Source organism: Scomber japonicus, chromosome 19 (genome assembly GCF_027409825.1).
Source record: "Scomber japonicus isolate fScoJap1 chromosome 19, fScoJap1.pri, whole genome shotgun sequence".
In the NCBI taxonomy this organism is placed as follows: Eukaryota; Metazoa; Chordata; class Actinopteri; order Scombriformes; family Scombridae; genus Scomber; species Scomber japonicus.
In genome coordinates, this window is record NC_070596.1 from 22,921,916 (window position 1) to 22,940,117 (window position 18,202).

Genomic DNA, 18,202 nt, shown 5'->3' on the forward strand with positions numbered 1-18,202 from the left:
ACCTTTTCAATTATGTATTTCACTACAGGGATGTATATAGTTCAGCCTGTGTATAGATGCTACTGGAAGTCCGATCTGTCAGATGGCTGTGTATCTCCTGCATAGCATCTGAAATATTAAGGTTGCCTGAATGAAGTCCTAAAGATGAAGATGGATAGATTGATCGATGGCCAAGAGGAGTGGAGGAGAAGGAAGATAAACAGAGAGGAAGAGATAAACAGAACGGTGAAAGAGTAGAGACGGAAATGGAAAGAAGTATACGAAAGAATCCACCTAACATAAACTAGACCTCCCACCTCAGGTAAACACTGAATGAGAGAGAGAGGGAGAGAGAGAGAGAGGATATGAGAAATGGAGGCAGAGCGTATTGAAGGATTGTCAAGGACGAAGAATGACTTTTGCTGAGAATAGAAGATGATGGGGGAAGGGAACCAAAGAGTGGAGAAATAAGGAGACGCCGAGAACAGCAAGCCCTTCTTGTAATGCCAGTTGTTATTTGCGGCAGCTGACATGCACTGTACAGTGTGTCAGAATGGCTGATATAGAAGTTATGAGCAGATTTCACACGCCAGACAGTCTCTCATTGTCTTCATTACAAAGTCTCCTACCAAAGGCTGTAAATTACACATTACAGTACAGTTTAATACACTGCCATACAGATGAAAGGCAGCATTATTATTCATCAGTTCGTGCTTTCAAAGTCTCTCACCATTTTCACTGACACTAATGGTCTTATAATACAATATGCTGAGAGAAAAAGAGAATCATAATAGAATAATAAAATATGTTCATTTTTAAGATTGCATTCCTCTTTTTGTTGCAATTCCTCTGTACAACATGCAGGGTGTTACTGTAGAACTGCTATAGGCTAGCCGCAATGCTAGCATGCTCCAGTCCATTTTCACAGGAAAAGTGCTTACATGCTTCCTGTTATTTGGAGCTAAATATTAGAAATGTGCCACGAGATAACATTTATTGTGTCGTAGCTTTTATTAATTGTATTGAAAGAATCTCTTGGAATAAGCCTGGCAATACCTGGTCTTAAATTGAATCTGGTCTGCCTCCTTCTTGCTAAGACTGCTTAGTAAGACCTCATTAGAAGCAGCGGAAAGTCAAAATCTGTGCCTTACTCAGCAGGTCTACCCACTCTTTCTGTACATTGTTATGTGAACGAAAGCCGCTTGAGTATGAACAATTATTTATGGCCTCCATTATTTCTCTCCAAGTCTTATTTGTTATTTTGTTGGACTACTTGGCAGTCTGTGTTTTTTCTTGTGTTGGCTGTACAGCTCTATTAATTTTCTTATCTCGATGTCTGTGAAATTGCCTTTTCTTTTTCTTTGATCCTCCATAACGTTGCCATAAATTAGAAATGATTAGCTACAAATTAGCAAGACAGCAGGAGATTGTTAACAATGTATCCTAGCAACGCATGCTGCTAGGCAGGCAGTAGTCAAAGTCTCCTGGCCGTTCACATGAGCACACATTGCTAAAACTGGATTTAGCTAAGACTAGGCTTAAGGTTGGTTGGTGCAATGCAAAGTCCATTCTAAAGACAGGTTTTAACAAAAATCAGTTGGTGCAACCCATCCCTGAGCTTATTTTATACAAATGTCTTTAAAAAAAAGTCTGTTTGTGAGCTGTAGAAACGTCATTATGTGGACTGTGGACCATGCCTCACATTTTAAAGTTCTCATCCCTTCCTGTCTCCAGCAGCACAACCCACCAGAAAACCCCTGTTTCCGCTCCTCTCCGCTCACTTGACTCGCTCTCTGTTCTGCCCAGTACCCAGTCAGCCAATCATAAAGCAGATCTAGGTGCAAAGACACTTCCTCTGCAGCTGTGCTTTGGAATATGTCTCTGTGTGTGTGTGTGTGTGTGTGTGTGTGTGTGTGTGTGTGTGTGTGTGTGTGTGTGTGTGTGTGTGTGTGAGCAATAAAATGGAGAGAGAGTTAAGATCATTGTCTATTTCACATTGGACAGAAGATTTGACAATAAAGCTGGCTGACTGTACAAAGGGCTGCATGCGGTTGTTAATCTTTCATTAAGCCTGCTGCATTTTTTTCCTGGAATGCTCTTCTTTTAGTCCATAGAAAATACGTAGAGTGCACACTCACACAAGCTCACACGCATACATGGGATTAGTATGTAAGCCCTCCATAGAGGGCATTATTAAAATAACTTTCCCAGTCATTACACTAGCAGTTGACCCCCTGTCTTCTTCATCCTGCCAGTGTGTGAGTGTCAGGGGGCAATGTTTATGTCACTGCTTACATCCCCCACTAGTATATTTAGCTTTTGATCCTCTTATCACTGTGAGGCTGACTGGACCACGAGTAAGGTTGATGGTTTATGGAAACGCGAGAGTACGGAGGTCTGGTGTTTGACTCTATATGTGGCTTAAGATGACTTACTTATAGTTCTCTTTAGGGCATGTTGGCTGGCAATTTTCTATTTTTTTTCTTATTGTCAACAAATCTCATGTGCAGAGCCAAACGAACAATGAACTGATCCTACTTATATGTATTGTGTAAGTAAGCCTGATATATGTTATTCCTCTATACAGTCGACATCTGTTGTTGTCCAGAAACTATTAATGAGCCACACTGACTCATTGGATGACATGTTCCTGCGCTCTGAAGATTACGGTCACAAAGTCCAAAGATTAATAACAGTGTTGTGCTACATATCTGAATCTCTTGATATTAGACTATATTGTACATTTCTCAAAGAGCGTCAGTTCAAATTCAAGAGGTTATAATATGTAGTACAACAAGCTAAGGAGGCTCTAGAAACAGAGCCACATTCTCGCACATTTACAGTGTTATCTGCTTTACAAGGAACTACTCTCCTGAGACTAAAAATATGATAATTGTTATTAGTCTCTGGAGCTGTCTAAAGAAACTGTTGTGATCACAATCTTCAGCACAGAGGAATAATACATATTAAGCATTGGAAGTAGGATCAATCCATTGGCTCTGTACACAATTACAAAAATATAGACAATTGCCAGGATTATCCTTTAATTTGCAGCATAACTGGTGATTGTTGATGGGTAAGATGGCAAAATGTTGGTCTGAATATTAAACTTTCAAGGATATAGGTGTACACTCAACGAGCATTTTATTAGGAATGCTATCTAATCCAATCCAAATCAACAGCTCTGCCATGAATTCTACTTTTATGACGCTTATTCTTTTTCAATTTGTGTTCACTCTTTTGAGTCTTTATTACTGAGGTCGTAGTGGGTGTTAGTGGACTGGAGTGCCTTATATTGAAAAGTGTTGCTAATATTTTTGCCCTGCTCATGTACTGCGAAGGACAAACTATTAGGAACACTTTTCAATTAAATGCACCCTGGATTAGATTGCGCAGGTGTTCCTAATAATGTCCTCAGTAAGTGTACACTGCATGGAGACATTTGCTCTTTCTTAGTGACACTCACTCACTCTAACTCTTATAAAAACAGAAAGTAGGGCGACATCAAACACAGCAAACAGCGGAAAGCTCTTTACTTTGTCTCCTAATCTTCTCTGGCTAAAAATGGCAGAGAATCATGCTCCATGGCTGTTTTTTTTTGTCAGAATATTCAACACTTCCTGAGGTGCACTCTGAGCTCCTGTCATAGTTAAATAGAGAAGAGTTGACAGAGTTATGAGAGCAGTGCAGTTTGTGTGGTGTGTGTGTTTGTTGAATTACGCTCCATGAAACAGATAGCAAGTGGTTTATCATTGCGAAGCACTTGGCCATTATCACAATATGGAAATCGTCCAAGCCTGACCTGATAATCAATGATACGAATTGCTTCCCATTTATAGTGGTTCCACTGCATCAGTTTGCAGCACAGCTTGATTCAAATATTTCATGCTTTGTCATTCATTCATTGATGTTTCAAGTTGTGAATGAGATGTCACAAAGCATCCATTAGCAAGTGAGCTTAGAAGTGAGTGCATGAACATGTGCTGATATAGTGTGCGGGCTTGTCATGCTGAGGTCTCGCTGACTTAGAGGCAAGTCAAGCATCCTCTCCTCGTCATCCTCACACTTTCTTCCTTCACACTCACTATGAACGCCCGCTAATATGCGCAGTGCATATGCTTCCTCTCTCTCGCTCTCTCTACTCAGACTCTGCAGGGTGACTCACTTCTCTCCCTCTTCTTCTCTCTCCCCTTCTAGATCTCATCTGATGCCAAGGCTGAAGGAGTCTCGCTCCCATGAGTCATTGCTCAGCCCCAGCAGCGCTGTGGAAGCCCTGGACCTAAGTATGGAGGACGAGGTTATCATCAAGCCTGTTCACAGCAGCATCCTCGGGCAGGACTACTGCTTTGAGGTGAGGTGGTGCAAAACGCATAGGGCACAAGCAGACACAATCACATATTATCCACAGTCTTACAGAGCATTCACATTTCTGGTCTCCATTAAAGCACAAGTAGGAGTTATTTCAGGCGTCAGTAACATCCAGTCTCCAAACATAAAGCTGCCCCAATCAATATTTTTGTTTTAACAATGGGTCAAATGACAAAGTGTAATGTGAAAGGGGTTTTCCGTATCGCCAAACCCACAGAGAATTATCATAACCCTACATCTTTGCATTCATTTCAGCTCATTGTTTTGGTCTGACCTGCAGAGTACAACAGCAAAAGCACTAAAAATCCACTTGAGTAGCATGAATGAGCCAGACATAGCCTACAGGAATTGGTGGAGACCAAAATAGAGCTGGAAGGAGAGTGGATATTACACTTAAAATGGGTGAACAGATACTCCACCCTAAATGATAATATTGCTCCATATCTGCTGGCTGTATTAATCGGCAAGTGTGACCACAACTGAAGAAGGAGATAATATGTCAATGTGGTGTTTAAAGCTTGTTCTGCTGTCGCTGTTGTGAATTCTGCCGCATGTATCACTAATGCCTAACAGAAGTTAATGATTATGCTTTGTACAAGCCTGATAAAACTTTCAGCAGTTAACATTAGTTTGCTTTTTGATTCTGGGTTAATTTTGGATGAAGCTGTGATGCTCTGATTAGTTCCCAAGGGGAACAACAAAGCATTTTGAATTTGCTATAGTTCTTATTTGCTCCTCTGCCTGGCCTCTTCAACATAACAACACTAGCTGAGGCTTATGCAGTAGAGGAAGAAGGATTTCAATCCTTTACCTAAATGATAAGGCTTGTATGTTTTTATGTGTTTCTTATTGTTAACCAATCTCATGTGCAGAGCCAAACCAACAATGAATTGATCCTACTTAAAAGTACTGTGTGTGTGAGTATCCAAAGCCTGATACTATGGTTACGGTAGTTTGATGAGAGACAGCTCCCAAGACTAATAACTGCATGATGTTTTCACTCTCTGGAGAGTAGTTCTGTGTAAGGCAGATGCCACTGCTTAATTCTGTTTGTAGTACTTTGCTGCCTTGTTTTGCTACATATCCACCCCCATTGTAGTATTGTATTAATGGCTAATATTGTTTTAATAGTTTTTGGACAACAATAGAGGTCTAGAGCACAGAGTTATAAGATATATCAGGCTTTGAATCCACACACAATACTTTTAAGTAGAATCAGTTCATTTTTGGTTTGGCTCCTCACGAGATTCATTGACAGTAAGAAAAATGTACAAAATCGCCAATGTGTATATTTCACTCCACTACAAGTAAAAGTGACAGTGGTTGGCTCCAGCCAACGTTGCCCTGGTTGTAGACAATAATTGGTAGTACAACTAGTAATTTGTGAAGACGCTGGCTGTGTGAAAACTGATGTATCCCCGTGATCATCAGTGGTGTGTAATGGAGAGTAAATTCCAACAGATTATGAAAGACATTGCTTCTAATTACTATAAGCATGATGTGTGTACAAACAAACATGTTTGCAGCTGTAGCTGTCAGCCACAGTCGCCTTTGGGAGCTTCAGGGGGAGAGAAATCACTAAATGCTTTTTATCCAACACTGTCTCCTGTAGACAGCATAAATCTCCACTATTATCTCGCTCATTACATCATTCGGTGTCTTTATGCTGCTTCCTGCCCTCTGTTCTTTCTCTGCATTTTTTAAAATTATCCAGTCATCACCCATCCTGCCAAGCACTCATCTCTCTCATCTGTCCATTAACACCACTCAGTCATTCCTGAACACTGCCAAGTCATCTTCAGTCTCCTCATATCTGCTATTGTGTATGTGTGTGTGTGTGTGTGTGCGTTGTTGATAGGCATCTTTGTCACTGTAGTATCTATGAACTAAGTTTATAAAAAAACACTTTCTATCCCACTTAATCCCTGATGTTGTTTGGCAAGAGGTTTAATTATTAAAGCGTTTATTTACCTTCTACTTCTGTTGCTGCGGTAGGTCACCACCTCCTCAGGAAGCAAATGCTTTTCCTGTCGTTCATCAGCCGAAAGAGACAAATGGATGGAGAATCTGAGGAGGGCAGTCCAGCCCAACAAGGTAAGCACTTAAATATGTAAATACAGAGTAAGTGGGATGAGGCTGTTCCTAATCAACACTGAGTATATATAAGTATTCCACTACCAAACCACACATGGCTTCATTGATTAATGTAAAGGCAGCGATGTAATCATTTTAAATCCAGCTGTGATCTTCTTACACTGTACACCTCAAGAGCAGAGGACACCAGTTGTAGGGAGGGAAAAAAAGAAAAAGAAACGACGCCATCTGCAATCCTGACAAACACAGCTGTGTCACAGGGAGAGTGGCAAACATATCAAGCTGAGAAGTAATCCTAATCTCACAGCCTCTTTGCTCCTTCATCTGTCGTTATTTAGCAAATTACTCACTAATTAGAACTTGGAAAAAAAACTTCCCCAATAGCGTTTAAGACTTCGTTCTCCTCAGCTCTTTTGGCAGCGATGTGCTATTCCTCCATGTTTGCTTCGTATTTTTTAATTATTCTGTGATTTCGAGAGATTAGATGCAGTGCAGTGTTTTGTTGTTGTTGTTTTTTTGGCAAATGTAAAAGGTGGAAACAGATACTGGAATTATTTTTAGTTATCTGCTAATAAATCACAACTGCTCTTACTCTTACTGCTACCACTACTCAAAGATATCAATGTGAACTAAACGTATTATAGACCATTTAACAAGAGAGGGAGGACAAAACAGTGATTCAGGAAAAGTCCTTTTATTTACTGAAAATATATTTTTCTCCTCAAGGACTAAATCTTTATCTATAATGATCTACAATAACAGAGTACTGACAGATCATTAAGTGGGATACATGCAGGATTTAACCTGGTTGACTTTTTGATTTGTAGGTCAATACTTATTCACCCTGAAGTCTATTTTCTGTTGCTGGTGTTTGGTATTGAAGAAGAAGATGCTCATGTAGTAAAGACAAAGAAAGATGAATACATTCAGTAATGTTCTATACCTATCTGCCAGAGATATAATCAGTGTAAATGAAACACAGTGGCCTAAATGCTGAACATGCACAATCCAACTCCGTATAAGAGGGAGGATAATTATGGGTAATTATGATAATAGGCAATTTACAGAGGCTATAATCTATGCAGGGTGGTGTTTGATAGCAAATGCACTTCTGTGTGAATGAAGAGACACACAAAGTTTAATTTATGTTTGACTTAATGGAGCACCTTTATTTACAGTAAGGTAAGGGACATTTAGTTGCGTTAACAGTAATGAACTCCGATAATACTTCTAACAAGGCAAACTGAACACTGATCTAACATTAAGATTACATGTGACAATAATCTAGCATTAATGCATCATTCAAGAGGTGTGAGCTTGTGAAGATGTAGATGTTTCATAAAGGAGAAAGAGGGGGGACATTTAGAGACATGCAGAATAGGAGACATAGTGCTTGATGAAACATTGTTGATTTCCTATCTAGTGCAGCTGTCCTTTCCGAAAAGGGCGCACTGGCTGACTCAGCACATGCATCTTTGGGTAACTTTGGGTAGAGATAAGTTAAGAAGGGAAGTGGTTGCTTATCACTGCCAATGTCTGAGGAAAGAGTTCTCTGGATTTGTGTGGGATGGACCTGGAAATATGGAGCAAGAGCGATAACTCCACACGAGAACCAGACACTGATTAAGGAGGGAAATCTGACACTTCAGAATAAACAGCATGGAGCATGTGGGAATTTGGAGTTAAGGGAAATTGAGTTCTTTTGTAGGACAGAAAAGGGAAATAAATGTTTCTTTTAGTGCCGAATGGAAAAGGCACTGACTTCTTATTTTTAAGGGCTGTGAAAAAATGCCACTGCAATGTTTTGAAGAGTTCTGTTGAAAGGCTCTGATACCTCCTCAAGACAGTTTTTCACACAGAAAATGACATCTCTTCTACTTTCTATAAGAAGGTGATGGTTAGACAAGATCCTCTTGACTCACACATCTCCTGATGTTTGACAGAGGAGCCTGTATGCCTTTCGTAATGCTTTGACTTTTAGTTTTTACCTCATAAGGACCTTGAATGACCCACAGACACATTAAAGATATGATAAAATGTTTTTGATTTCAGGAGCACCTCACAAGATTTAATTATGTGCCATTAAAACATTTTTGTCGATAATATGAAGAGCATTGAGATAATGTTGGGTTTTCTTAAGAATAGCCCAGTATTTCAAACATCCAATGCTCTCCTTCAGATTATGAAAGGTTCTGGTATTTCTTTCTAATAATGTAATTATTAGTCCTTCTTCTCCTTTCCTCATTTTCAGAGGTAGTTTTAAAGGCAATCTGAATAATGGTCCAAAAATATGCCCTGCTCTTGGCAATATCAATTGATGACATAAGAATGGGTGAACACTCTGAAATAATGTAGGAGTGAGATTTCGTAGCTCTTTAATGACTGGAAGCAGAGGGGAGAGGATGTTGAATTGCTGCTGTGAAATGATGTAATTTGTGAAGTAATTTCTGAAATGTTTTTTCATTTGAAATGGAAAAACTTCAAAATTAGGGTTTGAAGCAGGTTTATTTTGTTAGAACATCATATAATTATGTTGTCAGATTCTTTCTCAGGTCAGTCAAGTTCCTCATTGGTGTTTATGTTGGCAAAATCGTGTTCGAAAAACATACTTAACCTCTACCTATCATCTTCTGTTTCCAGGACAACAGTCGTCGGGTGGAGAACATGTTGAGGCTGTGGATCATCGAGGCCAAGGACCTGCCAGCCAAAAAGAAATACTTCTGTGAGCTTTGTCTCGATGACTCGCTCTACGCTCGCACAACCTGTAAGCTCAAGGCTGACAATGTGTTTTGGGGAGAGCACTTTGAGTTCAATAACCTGCCTGCTGTCATGAGCATCACGGCACACCTGTACAAAGACACAGACAAGAAGAAAAAGAAAGACAAGAACAATTACATCGGACTTGTTAATATCCCCGTCACAGCTGTTACTGGACGACAGTTTATGGAGAAGTGGTATCCAGTCAGCACACCCAACCCCCCTAAGGGCAAGACATCTGGACCTATGATCAGGATCAAGGCACGCTATCAGAGTATGAACATCCTTCCCATGGAGATGTACAAGGAGTTTGCAGAGTACACCACCAATAACTACATGCTGCTGTGCTCAGTGCTCGAACCCGGGATTAGCGTCAAGAACAAGGAGGAGATGGCCTGTGCGCTGGTACACATTCTGCAGAGCACTGGCAAGGCCAAGGTAAGGACCAGTGACATGATTTATCTCCATCTTTCCCACGTTCTTGCCCTCCCGACGATTATTTTGCCATGAGTACTGAGGAGACATTATAATGTACATAGAGGTTAACGACCCCTCTGCCGCCTGCTCATCTACTGAACTCTTGAACTCCACAGCTGTAATAACGCAGAGACAAAGACCAGACAGACAGGTGATTTCCTCCTGCTGCACCAGCCTGTATTACATTTTAACTCAAGCTAATCCCTTACATGTATCCCCTGCAGTGCTTCACAGCATACCGATGCAGGACAGAAGCACAATATATCCACCGCTGTCTGTAGCATTAGAAGCATGGAGAGATTAGTCTGCCACAGTAGGAGCCCAGTCTCTCATGACAGCAGGCTGCTGGACTCAGATAATCTTCCATCCATCCGAAGCTGTTTTTTACTTTGACTACACAACTTTTGTCTTTAGAGGGTGGTAAAACAATCGTTAACATTTGACTTTGCATTTTGACTCTGCAAATACAACCAAAATAGTATGTGAGGAGAAGAAAAACCATTTTATTGGCTCCTGTTGGAAAAAAGATGTAAAAGTCGAGAGCTGAGCTTTGTCAAATAATCAATCATCAGGAAATCAGCCTCAATATTAATAACATATTAGTCATTTATGTCATTTTTTAAGCAAAAAATAATGTAATTCACAGCTCATTTAAAGACTGCATTTATCTGTTTTACATTTGAAGATATCAAATGTGTTTTGTGAAATTATACCGGACAGTTTTCACAATTTGGTTGACCAAGAAAGCAATTTACAGATAAACTGAGAAAGTTATTTGCAAATTAATTAATGAACAGAATTAGTTGCTGCCTGGAAGAAGTTTAGTGTAGAAGTGCAATATGAGTAATGTTGAATAAATAAATAGAATGATGGATTTTATTCAGTTCCAAAGCATTTCTAATGGACAAAGTATTTTTGGCCAACTATAAAAAATTAGGACAGGAAATGGGCATCTTGTTGTCCCCGTTACTGAAGACTGAAATAACTCTGTCTGCTTTCAGCCAGATATCACTTCAGGCTGCTTTCATCGCTGCTGCAGCATCATCTTCATCTTCTCTGCCTCGTCAGTTGCCGGTGACCATTTGTGCTTCAGTTTAGCTTTGGTGACGGTATCTCATCAGCAGAGCTTGAAACTTTTTTTGACTTTATCATGGCTCAGAGGAATGATGAATGATTAGTGCTTAAGAAGTCATGTCTATCCACACTGTACTGCCAGTCTGCCGGTTTAGGCTCAGGACTGATAGCTGCTGATTGATGGGGGGAGAAGACCTTAACAGCTCTCTGGAGAGACGGTCACATTCTTAATTACTTTCAATTAATCCCTACCTTCTGTGCAAAGCACTAAAACTTTTACTTCTTTCTCATCTCCCTGGTCTCTCTTCCTGCCTGGTTTTCTGGAAGCTGTGGACACGTTGCTTGTAAAACATGCTGCATCTGCCACAGAGATGGTATTTCAAGGTTGCTTATCATGAGAAAGAAACTCAAATAATGCCTTCACCACTTAAGAGATGGAAAAATTCTACATGAAAACAAATCCGTTCAATTTTCCCTGAGTGGGCCTTTTCATACATAGAAAAAAACGTAGATTTCTTTAGTGGTAAACAGGAAGAATTAATGAAAGCTGTGTTGAAATGTTGAGTGCTGGTGCTGTTAGCTACTGCAGCTTCCTTTTTGTGGAAAAAAAAAGACTTTCATCATTCAAGAAGTGGTCTGGACATATTTATTCAGTACACACAAACATACACACACACACACACACACACACAGTTGAGTGCATGTTTCTGCTTGAGCCTTGATGGATAGAGAAGTCAAGGATTGCCAAATACAGCACACAAGCAGCTACCAACAAACCACTTATTCTCAAATATTCTCATGGACTAATTTAGATGTCCTTTGATGTTGTGTAGATGCAGTATATACATATTATGGTCTATGTCGCAGTTTGTTCACTTACAATCCCAACGATTAAATCCTTTTTTTCATCTGCTGCCAAGCTGGGTGCGGTCTCTCCTAACATTGGTGACTTATATTTAGGAATTGGGCAATCTACGTGGGGGAAAGATAAACTTTGGAAAATTTTGTAATTTCGTAAGCCTGGTTTCATTGTTTTCCTTCAACATGCAAGCAGGCCATTGGTAATCCCTCCCCTCACCTCGCCACCCCCTTTCTTTAGTCCTCTTGTAGTCCTCCAACTACACAGTCTCAAGTCAAATCCGTCCTCCAACTACACAGTCTCAAGTCAAATCCATGCATCACTGTCTATGTCTATAGTTCAGAGCAGAGGACTTGCATAAGATGGTTGCAAAAGAGCTCATTGCACCCCGTCCTTACATCCAACGGAGGTGAACAGGAGGTGAGCGTTTCATTTCGGAGATGCAGCAGTAACTCTTCGTCGCTCTTCTGAGGGATGGAGTAAGTTCTGCTGATGTGCATCGTGTTAAATCAGCTGTGTACAGGTGGGGAACAGCTTCACGTTGCAGCTGGCTATTGTGAAGAGATGCAGATTGCAGGTTGTATCGGCCATTAGTATGCAACACTTCCCCACTTCTGTTTCTTTCTGTGTCACTTTTATCACCCATCACCGAATAATTACACTGTGCATATTCTGCTCCGTTGCACACTCACTCCTTTTCCCTTGTTCTTTCCCCACTTTCCGTCTTTGTCTTCCTTCATCTCTCTTTCATGCTTCATTGCATCTTGAGGCCAAAGCTCTCTGGAGAGATGTCATTACTGATGCTGTATTGATGTCGAGATGCATTCGTGAGCACGACAGGCACGCCCTGCGCCCGCCGCACAGATGCTAACTTTACACGCACACATCTATGTATAATCACAAGACATTAGCAGGTGATTGCAGGTCACTTATTTAATTTTATTCATGTAAAGTAGGCCTGTGGTGGTGTTAAGATGTACAGTATGTGGTGTGAGATTACATCGTATCATGGGTGTGGGTTGTAATAAAAACACAGATAAAGAGTCTACTGATTTCAACATTTTAAAACTACAAATCCAGCTGAAATCTAATCGTAACATCTCTGCAGATTTCCTAGAAAGGTCAAAGGTCACGAAACCAGGCCGTCTCCTTCCCTGTGGGGAATTCTGTTATATCCACACACCCAAACAGCACTTTTTAGAAGCCCCACAGTAACAACAGCAACCCTCTGCTGTGTTGGAATTGCCTGCAGAAGTTCACCTTTCTTTCATCTGAAAATATCCTCTCCTGGCATGAATCCTCTGTGTTATTGATCTAGTCTTCTCGACGCCTCAGCCCTCGGGAAGATGATGTTCTAATTTTGTTGCTGCGCCTCTGTGCCGCGCCGACTGTTGGAAGTGACGATAAGGAGGATTTATTCTTATGATAACTGGCCAGAGGAGGGAGGTGATCTGGTTATTATGCCATTCCTTATGTTACTTCTCCTGAAGGTAAAGTAACAGCCCTGCTTAAGAGGGCAAAATATGAGTCTCTCCTCTCCACATCCTCTGTGGTAAATCGACGCCGGCCCACAGCACAGTCCCTCTCTGCCAGTTATGTTAAGCGCAAAGCATCTTACAGTATTAATGCATTCAGTGCTGTCATCAGTGGGCAGTGATGCTCATCACCACAGCTGTAGCACACAGGAAATAGTTTACAGTACGCACATAATATGGTGTGACAAATGATTTATTAAGATGACATGCACGGCTTTGGTAGTTCTGTTTTCCTTTGGGCTTTTTTTAAACGTGTCTTTGAATTAATCAGCCGTCCCCTAAGAGAGTGAGGCCATTGAGTGTTCATACTGTGCTAGCCACTTGTCAATACTCTCTCTATTAACAGGAAGTTGCCAGTATTGTTTTTTTTGGGGGTTTTTTGCCAATAACAAATGGCCTCTCCAGTACAGCATGCGCCAATATTTCTGTCTTTTTTTATAGACGGCTGCTCTGTCTGTGTCACCAGACACTTTTTGATAGCTGTAATCTTATCATTTACCATAAAAGAGGTACACTCTGTGATGAACTGATGTTGGAGGAGACAGACTTACAGTGCGTGGCAGTGTGTGTGAAGTGTATTTGAGGGAGAGAAAGAGGGCACGTAGAGAACAGAAGATGTCAGTTAGTCATAACGTCATAAAGTCATAGATCTATAGGCTCCAACCAGAACAGGAAATAAGTTCAGAGTACATCAGTGCACTTGCTATCTTCATATTCCCCACTGTAAAATTTGTACTATAAAGGCAATGCAAAATATTCTTAGACTATTTAATAATTCACGGATGATTTATATCGACTATCCGCTGATAGCATGGAGTGATGGAGGAGAGTTGGAGACAGCCAAACAGAGAAAGGTAAGGACACTAAAGATGAGGAGGGGAAGACAAAAGAGAAGGAGCATTTAGAGAAATGTAGTTTCACCTTGCAGCATCACAGTTTCTGCCTTTGGAGCCAAACAGCAGCAGGCTGCAGAGGAAAACATTCAGATGTGATTCTCAACACATTGATCTGGAGGCCTCCTGTCGGCTGTGTTGGCACGAAGAAAACAAACAATGTCTCTCCCTCACCGTCGCTCCTCTCTGTATGTGTCTATCTTTTTCAGTTTATTTTCATGAACTTAAATTGCATTTAAAGCATACATATCCAAAGACAGGCATACAAATCAAGCACTGAAATTTTCAAACATTTAATGAAAAGCAATACTCTCTTCAGACAGGTAAAATAAAGGTCATCTTGGCTAGCTTGTGCCAGGCCACTTTTGATCATCCAGGTTTTCTTTAGCCTGGAGGAGTCCAGCACTGTGCAGCACTTGTCAACAGCCAAGAGCCGATATCATACAAGTTTAAATAACTTCATAGATTGGCAGTTTGGTTGTTTTATTATTTTTCTTGCTGTCTCACTCACAAAATCCTTGAAAAGTCTGCCACACTGGCAGCCCGCCACTTTGGACCACACTGAAATATCTCAATAAGTACTAGATTCATTGCCATAAAATTCTTTAAAGACATACATTTCCCCTTCAGGATGTGTGATAAAAAACATGATGCACTTTTTTAAAAATTGTCATCAGTTCAAAAGTAAAATTTGCACAATACTTTGGTTCATGACCAAAATAATTACAAAACCAAAGACATTCCCATCAGCCTCAGCTGTACATTGTGTTCACTGTCGTGCCAGTTAACACATGGTAGTATGCTAACATGCTAAACTAAGATGGTGAACATGGTAAACCCTATACATGTAACATAACACGTTATCATGGTCAATGTGAGAATGTTGCCATAGTAAGCTTAACTCAAAGCCCCACTAGCCATTTACATGGCTGTATACTCTCACTCTGAGGAAGTAAAAATGTCCATTTAATAATCAAATATGCATTACAGGACATTGCGGACTAATGACATCAACACTTAATATAATAGACACCCACATAGTCTCACAGGGATTATTCACAGCATGATACGGTCTTTCCTGTTTTTCTGTTGAATGACAAGCAACTGTGCCTACGGGAGGAGCCGCTTCCATTTCCATTCAGCCTCCAGTCCACTCCGTAAACCCAATGTGACCCTCACAGGAAGAGCTGCAGGCTATAGCGCTGTAATACTAGCCACCAGTCTCTAGGGAGAGAGACCAGGGGAGGCAGGGAGAGAAATGGAAAGACGAGGAGAGGAAGGGATGGAGTAGTTGGAGTGGTTCCTGTTTTCTTCCCCAGAGTCTTTCCTCAGCCCTTGCCCCAGGCTCGAAAACCAGACTCATCGATCAATCGAATTGTTAATATAATGGGGTTTCTTTTTCCTCTTCACATTCAATTTGATGCCTTACCTATCTGTTATAAAATGACCAATTATTGAACTCAAACTTTGTTATTTAGAATTATTTAAATATGTGTTTTGCTGCCTTGTTGAAAATATATTTACCTGAATATCAGCACTCAGAGCATCAACTGGTAATTTCCATTTTGTTTGTTTTCTAATGAATTCCATTAGTTCCACAATCTATGACTTTTCCAATAATGGCGTAGATATTATTATTATAAGATAAAAAAACAGTCTATGAACAGAATGTTGGAATATATGCCAAAATGAATATGTTTATTCATGCTCTTTTGAAATATAATACATACAAATAACACATTTTCTTACTTTGAAATAATAGTTCAAAAGGAGGACAATCTTCAAGGAAAGTCAGCACTAGAAGGCATTAATTTTAATATTTTCTTTATAGATGATGAACATTATGATTATATCAGCATCACTTTTTTTCTACAAATTTCACAATATACAGTGCACATTATACTTTGTAAAGCACACCATGAGACCGATTTATTGATCTGTGAGTGATATTTGACCTCACTTCATACATCCACACACTCTCCATGAGAGTTTTTATCCCCGCTAGATTTAAACCTGCAGCATGGACTGAAAAATAATGAGCATGACCACTATGATTGAATTGGACTCCTGTTTCGAAGCCCATTCGAGTTTCCATTTTCACGGTAACCATCTTGGATTTTTGGAGCCAGAAGTTAACATATTTGGAGGGGAGAGTGTAACTGACCCTACTGTTAGCTGCTAGCTTGTTTAGCACAGTACATTTACAGTCTATGGTTATCTGTGATAATGCTGTTGCTAATGTTAATTTCTGCTAGCAAAAAACAAAATGCACTGAACACAATAGACCAGAAAAGTATTTGTACTACCAGATGCTAACCAAGACTGTTTTAGGCAACCAAAATGTTACAGTTAACTTTCATGAACTGAAATAGTGACAGAAATAAAAACAAAACCCGAAAGTTTTGTTACCTTATTGAGTTTATTCAGTTTGGCAAACCTAGGATGATGCCTAGTTACAATACCATTACACTATTCTTTGCATCTATGCCTCCAGGCCCACCTGGCTGAGGTCTGCACTCTACTGGATGCACTCTTCCAGTAATGAGGCTGAATTTACAAGAAAATGTTCTGTTATTTCACCTCTTTCTCTCTCTCACTGCGCTAGTTTTATCCTTTTAAGGCAATGTATTCCTCTTACATTTGGATTTCTGTACTTTATATTACCATAGAAACACAGAAAAACATCTGGCTCGTCTCTCTCTTGTAATTCCCAGACTCGGTGTCCTATGGCTTTTCAAGGCACACCATGTCAGTTAAAATGAATGTCATTGTGTCCTTTTCTGTGTTCGGATTTGTCTGATTATGTTTCAGTGTGTGAGACACTTGCTGTGAGATTTCTGATAATAATTGTGTTGTCTTTTCTCAATCTCTTCCCTATAGAGATTGAGGTTTTTATATGAGTTTTTTATAGTTCAGCTTCAAAACAAGAGGCTTCTGCACAATGTGCAGTGGGATATTGCTGAATAGAGATGTAAGCACTGCACAAAGGGGGGTGCATGGACAAGACTTTATGAGTTTTTTTCCTGGCAAGTAAGCCCATCATCAGGGAGCTCCTCATCTTTTCAGCAGGACTCTGTTCCATGCAATTTATTAGATCTGATCAGCCGCTTTGGCACTATCTACCCTCCTCCCCGACCCCATCTTCATATCAACTTCCTTTCTCTGTGTACTGTGTGTTGGGGGTGTTGGGTTTTTTGAGGCATGGTTTAGCTGATGAGATGTGGCAGCGATACAGACAGCGTTCTACTTCTCCTTATTAGCACTGAAGCAGAGGGAGGAGGAGGGGCAGGCTGCAGGAGTGAGGGAGTCAGAGACGAGGCTGAAGGATGACTGGGGGGGAAAATAAAGGAGTTCCAGTATCTTTTTAGGACATGATTGCTCGGTGAAAGAGAGACTTCAATAATCATGCTGGTGGCTCTCCATGGTGTTACCCGTTACGACAAATCACATATTTACTTTGTGTTACTGCCATTTTCCAAATCATGGTGTAGTTCTATCGATTTCCCACCCGTCACACAGTCACTGGTTTCCACAGATGTCACTATGGTATAAATACTGCATGCAGAAACATTCAATTACTTGAAATAGATATTTTATAGTCAATGTTTTGTACAGGTATTTATTGTACTTACGCAATATATCCAAATGACTTTGGACTTTTCCTCTTGCGCTGTCACATGGTCAAAATGTTTGATAGTCCAGTGGTTTATTACCAAAGACCTTGCAAAACTAATAACATTCCCATCACCTTCAGAGGCTTTGTGTTTCATGTTCATTTGTTTGGTTCATTGACACCAGTGTAATATATTCATAAGATACAACATATCAAATGTTGTCAGGGATATAACGATAAGTCCCAGAACTTATTTCCATGGTCGTCCCTTGGCAGCAAATGTTTGCATTGTTAGATGTTAAACTAATATGGTGAACATACCTGTTTAACATTAGCATGTTAGCATTGTCCCTGTAAGCATGTACAGCCTCATACAGCATGCTAGCATGCTTATTTACTAGAGAAACAAATAAAGACACATTTTTCTGCTTTGGATTTCCTACAACAAAGCGTGTCAATGCTGCACACTCTCAAATTAGTGTTGCTGGTGTGTCCGTGAATGCAAGGGCTGTCATACTGGTTTGAAATGACATTACCATGCTTTCACTATGTA

At 40.2% G+C, this 18,202-nt stretch overlaps 1 protein-coding gene across 4 annotated transcripts in view; it reads left to right on the plus strand.

Moving 5' to 3' along the window:
- Positions 1-18,202, plus strand: part of dab2ipb (DAB2 interacting protein b) — a 99,446-nt gene that overhangs the window by 56,394 nt on the left and 24,850 nt on the right. For all 4 annotated transcript variants that reach the window (XM_053339623.1, XM_053339625.1, XM_053339624.1 and 1 more), the window contains 3 exons: positions 4,177-4,330; positions 6,343-6,441; positions 9,082-9,636. In XM_053339623.1, coding sequence (XP_053195598.1) covers positions 4,177-4,330; positions 6,343-6,441; positions 9,082-9,636 — 808 coding nt within the window. The remainder of the gene's footprint in view (positions 1-4,176; positions 4,331-6,342; positions 6,442-9,081; positions 9,637-18,202) is intronic.